Source organism: Drosophila grimshawi, unplaced genomic scaffold (assembly GCF_018153295.1).
Source record: "Drosophila grimshawi isolate 15287-2541.00 unplaced genomic scaffold, ASM1815329v1 contig_311, whole genome shotgun sequence".
In the NCBI taxonomy this organism is placed as follows: Eukaryota; Metazoa; Arthropoda; class Insecta; order Diptera; family Drosophilidae; genus Drosophila; species Drosophila grimshawi.
The window spans coordinates 4,004,537-4,010,645 of NW_025063098.1; the positions used below are offsets into that span (position 1 = coordinate 4,004,537).

Sequence of the window (6,109 nt, forward strand, 5' to 3'; positions counted from 1 at the left end):
TTGATATGACTCATAAAAGCTGATTTATATAAAAGTGTCTCATAGATAAATCGATTTTTGATATTAGAAAAGTCCTTTGACGTCAATAATAAAACAATAAAACACTTGTTTTAAATTTCACTTTGTAATTAATTTGAAATAATTATATTCAAATACCCCTTATCTTGCTAGATGTTTGTGGTTATCATCAATACCTACTTTATGACCCATTTTCAGGAATGAACAGAGAAAGAGGTAGAAAACTACTTGCATTTTTGATCGGAACTAAGTTGGCTCATTAACTCAGAAGAATCAGTATAACCATTTAATAGTTTTAATAAGAAGATTATACCAAGCATTGTTCGGCGATCCGAAAAAGAAGAAAGATTTATTAATAAAAGTCTACTACGATAAATATGTAAGCTAATATTAGTATTTCAGTTAGGAACCCGAAGGGTAAATCCAATTTATCCGTTTCAGCTGTTAATTGGATGAATTCCATTTCGGTTACATTTATCATGTGTTATGGTAGCTAACTAAGCGCTTATCCACTCAAATTCTCAATTTATTTTATTTGGCTTAAGAGCTTTCGTAGCTTGCCAAGCAATTACTGACGAGCGACTTACAGATTGGAAAAGCTTAAAGTGACTCGTTTTATAACGAACTGCGCATCTGTAAACTAATGCTAGCTTGTAATGAGAATTTCTATGAATACCATAGGAATACCATAGGAATTGTGTTAAATCTAACCAAGAGTCTCTACTCTCTTGTAGCTCTTATGGTCTTTGAGAAATAAATAGGCAGTCAACCAGACGAATAAGGATAAATCAAGTTTTTCCACTATGCTCTGCTGATTATAATGGGCTTAGACGAGGTGGACATTACAGAATATTTAAGAAATATTACAAATTAAGTATAGATGCTATTTTTTGTACTTAAGTTTATGTGATGGACACATAACATTGAGCCAGTAAGCAACATGAAAAGATCTAATTCAAATGGTGCCCCTACCTGTTGAGCTGATTTATTTTTTTCACAAAATAACTATTTCAGAAATCACATTGTTGATAAAGCTCGTGAAAGCTTTCGAAAGCTTTTGCACACAAATTCGTTTAAATAGTTTAGCATAGTAGTGATGACTCTCAGTAATAAGTATTCAGTATTGCTGGAACATACAGCGGCTTGTACAACTACCTAATACAAATAATTCAAATAAAAAGTAGTATAGTCTGCGATGACAACAACAACCGATAATGATAGCTTTAATGCTGATGAGTTGGAGGCACCCAAGTGGCTAAATGATCGGTTCATTGAGGAAGTGCTGAGTAAGCATGAGAATGCGCCAGAACTAAAAGTTTTGGATGTTAAGATGTCTCCAGCCAGTGAGAAGGGGGATCACTATGCAAGCATTATGTTTCGTGGCAACGCTACGTATACCACGGAGAAAGGGAAGTTCTCAAAATCGCTGATCATCAAGACAATGCCCGAAGCGGAGGGTCACAAAAAAGAAATGTTAAGTGAATCGCCTCTCTTTGAGACTGAAATTGGCTTGTATACAAAAGTGTTGCCCAAATTCGAGCAAATCTTACGCGATGCTGGAGATAATACTCGGCTTTATGTGCCCTGTATATACACAAGCTTGAAGCCTCGGCAGGTGATGATCTTTGAGGATCTGGTGCCACAAGGATATGAGGTCATAAGGGATCGAGACTCAAACATCGAGGAGATAAAGTGTGCGTTTTCTAAGCTCGCCAAATGGCATGCAGTTAGCGTTCACGTATTACATGAGGTAAGTAATTAGTAGGATTACTTAATTACATTTTAATAACACAGTTATTCTTGTTTAGCAACCGGATTACTTGCAAGAATTTAAATATGGCATGTTTGACATGCCAACCATCAGGGAAGACCCCTTCGTAACAACTGGCATGAGCAAGTTCATTGCAATACTGGAAGATGTTCCAGAATTGAGAAAGTATTTACCGTTTTTTAAGAATATAGAAAATGATTATCTGGATCGTTGTGGTATTGTACTGCAGGAGTATCGTAAGAATCGCCAGCCCAATGGGTATTATGTTCTATGCCATGGGGACTTTCATCTCCGTAATATGATGTTCAAGCACAACAAAGTAGATGGAAAATTGGAAGATGTCATGTTGATAGATTTCCAAATAAGCAACATATGCCCTATAACCATCGATTTGATCTATGCCATTTACTTGTTTATGGGTGTGGAAGATCGACAAAATAACTATAAGGAATTAATTAACTATTACTTCTCTGAGTTTATCGCAACTTTGCAGAAAATTGGCTTTAAGGGTGAACTACCGAATTCTGAGGAGTTCTGGAAACAAATGTCCCAACATAAATACTATGGTGGGTTTTGACATGGAATGGTTTAGATTGCAAATTTCTCAATATTATATATTTTCACTTCCATTTGCAGAAATTTTCCTATTAACAACATTTTTGCCCTTGATTTCTGCCTTTATGGATAAAAGTATTGATGTCGGCGATGTGATGCAAAAGGATGAAGTGCGGATGAATTTGTACCGATTAGACAATTACATTCAAGATGCAAAGGGCGTGCTCTCCAGATTCGAAAAACTGGGATATTTTGATTGATATGAATATGATTGATAAGAAAGTATAAAAGAAAACTCGATAGAAATTAAAACGAGAGAATATTGATTGCCAAAAAAAGCAAATGATACAACAATGTTTAAATAAATCACTTAAAAAGGAGTTCCGAGCAAAAACTGTTTTAAAATTAACTAATAAATAACTTGTATAGATAAAATATCATTTACAGTTACAGTTACTCAGCTGCCCCGTTCAGCTGTGTACGCTCCTGATTCGAGTTATTATAATAATTATTAATTCATTAATTTAATTATTACAATTATTACAATTATTATAATAGCTAGGATGTAAATGTTATTTCAGAACAATCAATTTTTAGCTTACTTGCCACATTAAATGATTGGAAATTTTTGTAATTATCTTTTAATACTATTATTTATAATAGTGTTTTTATTGAACTACCCCATCCAAATTATTAAGTCTCTTAAATTGAATATATTCACTCACCAAATTAAAACTTACCAGACCTTTTTAAAACTTGCAAATATTTCATCTCCGCCATTCAAGCACAACAAGGTGTATGGTAATTTAAAAGATGTCATGTTAATAGATTTACAATGTGATCTACATATGTATGCCATTCAGGCTCAGAATATCTGCAAGGAACTAATTACCAGTTACCTCTCCGACCTTATTGCCGAAAACTGGCTTTAAGTGTGAAATTCCGTATTCTGTGGAGTTTTTATAACAAATGTACTAACATAAATTACTACTTAATTAAATATTTGCCTCAAGTTTAAGGATGTTGTAAGGTTATGTCAATATTGAAAGCATTTGTTGACTAGATTCTAGGCACATGGTTTTTTTTCTGAGTAACTTGGAGAACAAGATACTAATTGGCGTTAATAAATCACATTATTAATACTACTTTGGTATGATTAGTTGATTAACATGACTCTCTTATTCAAAGTTTTCGATTAAATGGGGAATACATCAATATCAATATTATCAATAATATTTGATAATAATTTTTAGAGAATCCATTCAAGCTTATCGCTATTGATAACATTTAATCGAACCGATTGATTGATAACAAATAATTTCTTTTTGTGTTGGGTTATTTTATAGATTTTTTAACTGCATGCAGAAAATAATGATTGTGGCTTTAGAGTTGAGGTGCATTTTGCTGTAACGAATAGAGCTTTAAAAGCCATTTTATTGTATACTGGAAGCCCTATTTTTCTTTGATCTGTTGTGTGGAACTTGTTCGAAGAGAGTTACGTATCCAAAAATCCAGATAGTTCAAACTCTTTGACAGTGCGTTGTAGAAATGCACGATATTTGGGATTCTCAACGTTCTCGCGTCTGAATTGATCGCCAATCTCAGTGCGAGAGTTCAAATCCTCCAGATTTTCAAAGCTAGCATCTTCTCTGAATATCAGAGGTGTTAGACAGGTGGACGCAATGACACCTAGAATATTGAATATAGAAGAATCCTTAATATTGCATATAGGACATGGAATTAAAAAAAAAAGCTCACCAATTAAACTGTTGTTGATCAGTTCAATGTGAATCTCTTTGAGAGTTGGAATGTGTCCTTGGTATTTCAACTTTTCAAGAGTTTGCTGAAGCACTCGGTGATATTCCCGTATAATATACTTTAAATGCACTTTTCGTACATTCTCATTGAGAGAGCCGTACAAAAAATAGTTAAGATCAACAGCTGGCGAGCCCACATAAGCCAACTGGAAGTCCAGCTACAAAAGATTCCAATGGTTATAACTGGATGTGTTTATGTATGAGAAAAAATGAACTTACAGCAACAACATTGTCGGGTTCCTTGGTCTCATTGTTGACGTGAAACATTAAATTGTTGATCCAAATGTCGGCCATGTTGAACACACTGAAGATCGGCTCCTGCTCGTACATCTTGATGGAGCTCTGGAGAACATTTTCAGCCAGCTTGAACATCTTCTCGGTGATCTCCTCGAAGCCCTTCCAGTGCGCAATCTCCTCGGCCACACAGCGTATGTTAACCGGAAAGAAGCTGAGAAAGTCGCGACGATCGGGATTGCGGGAAATGGGAGCCTCATTGAAGAACTCCAGCACCTCGGGATTTTCTTTGGCAATGACAGCGCTGCAGGCATGGAGCTTGGCCAGCTTCTCAACACTGGGCAGCACATAGTCCAGATTGAGCAGGCGGCCGCGTTCAAAGTTCTCAAAGCCACTCAGCTGCATGTCCTCCAATATGATAAACGGTTCCGGACTCTCCGTCGTATAATAGCAAGTGGGCGCAATTTGTGACTTGTCGCCAATGGACTCGAGCAGGGCTTGCACTCGAGGCAGCACCTCCCTGTAGGCGAGGATTTCGCGCTTGAAGAGCTTGCTACGCAACGCAATTGCACCCGTTTGACCCTTCGGATGATCCTTGACGAAAACGGAGAACTTGGTCTTCACATCGCCGCGCTGCAGTTGGAAGCAGGCGCGATGCATTTCGCTGGCAAAGCCAGCAACCACATCACCAACTTGGGCGCTCTTCACCAGCAAATCGCTGACTGTCAGCGACTCCTCCTTGAAGTGCTCCTTCAGCACATCCTGCAGAAATTCAACTGTCAGCCAATCGGGTGCCTGATAGTTTTTCTTGCCAGTGCCCATTTTGAATTCACTTTTCTTTTCAACTTTTTCAAGTCACCTGACCAAGCGAACGAAAAAAAATAAATAACTTTATAAATGAGTTGAGTAGCAGAGCGCTGGCGGCTGTCGCGTTAAGCTGCTAAGTGAAGAGTGCGACTGCGAGACGCCCGCATCTGAAAGCTCTCCAAGCACAGCCCACGTGCCCATGAAAGCTCTCTCTGTTTTTAGCTTTTCACTGAGGCTTATCAGCTGACGCTTACCAGCTTTATTTAAATAAGAGCGTGTCGAATATTGCGATAGTCCGAGAAGAGCAAGAACGCTTCTTATAGTCGACTACTTAACACCCTATGTTATAAATCAAGTACTCATTTTGGTTGCTCATTTTAAGATAAACAGCGACTCATATAAAGTGTGTTTTACGAGACCATAAATTAGAAAGTTTGTGTCATAACTGAAATATATTCAAGTTGTCAAACAAAAATATTATCGACCAAGCACACAGGAATGTTGATTAGCAAAACTGTACAATTTAAAGGGAATGTCGACCTATCACTCTAATTAGTAGTGAATATAATTAAAGGTCTTTGGTTTTAATGTTCATATTTTATACCCTGTACCCATTACAAATTGGTGAAAAGGTTAATATGAAGTTAAGCAAATATATGCAACACAACAGAACACATTTTTGATCAGCATCCGTCGAGTTGATCTAGGCCATGTCTGTCTGATTAAAATAAACTGATGTAAACAATAAAAATAAAAAGTGCTGTTGGTGCTCCGAATGCAAAATTCAAATTTCGTTGTCTCTTTGTAAATTGCATTTAAACATAATGATGAAGACAACGGCAGAGAAACCTGAAGAGAGCGCATTTTCCAGATGCTTAAAGCTAATCAGATACTGAATTTTAAAACT

General features: G+C 36.7%; 2 protein-coding genes across 2 annotated transcripts; one reads left to right on the forward strand and one right to left on the reverse strand.

Annotated features, from left to right (window-relative positions):
• The first annotated feature begins 1,128 nt into the window (after window positions 1-1,128).
• On the forward strand, window positions 1,129-2,973 carry LOC6564255. Its single transcript, XM_032737075.2, has 3 exons — window positions 1,129-1,768; window positions 1,827-2,355; window positions 2,426-2,973. The coding sequence occupies exons 1-3, from the start codon at window positions 1,214-1,216 to the stop codon at window positions 2,602-2,604; spliced, it is 1,263 nt and encodes a 420-aa protein (XP_032592966.1). The 5' UTR covers window positions 1,129-1,213; the 3' UTR covers window positions 2,605-2,973.
• A 588-nt stretch (window positions 2,974-3,561) lies between these two features.
• Window positions 3,562-5,351, reverse strand: LOC6564207. The gene is made up of 3 exons (XM_001990435.3): window positions 4,381-5,351; window positions 4,103-4,319; window positions 3,562-4,033 (listed from the first exon to the last, which is right to left on the reverse strand). The coding sequence occupies exons 1-3, from the start codon at window positions 5,215-5,217 to the stop codon at window positions 3,840-3,842; spliced, it is 1,248 nt and encodes a 415-aa protein (XP_001990471.1). The 5' UTR covers window positions 5,218-5,351; the 3' UTR covers window positions 3,562-3,839.
• Between the last annotated feature and the right edge of the window lie 758 nt (window positions 5,352-6,109).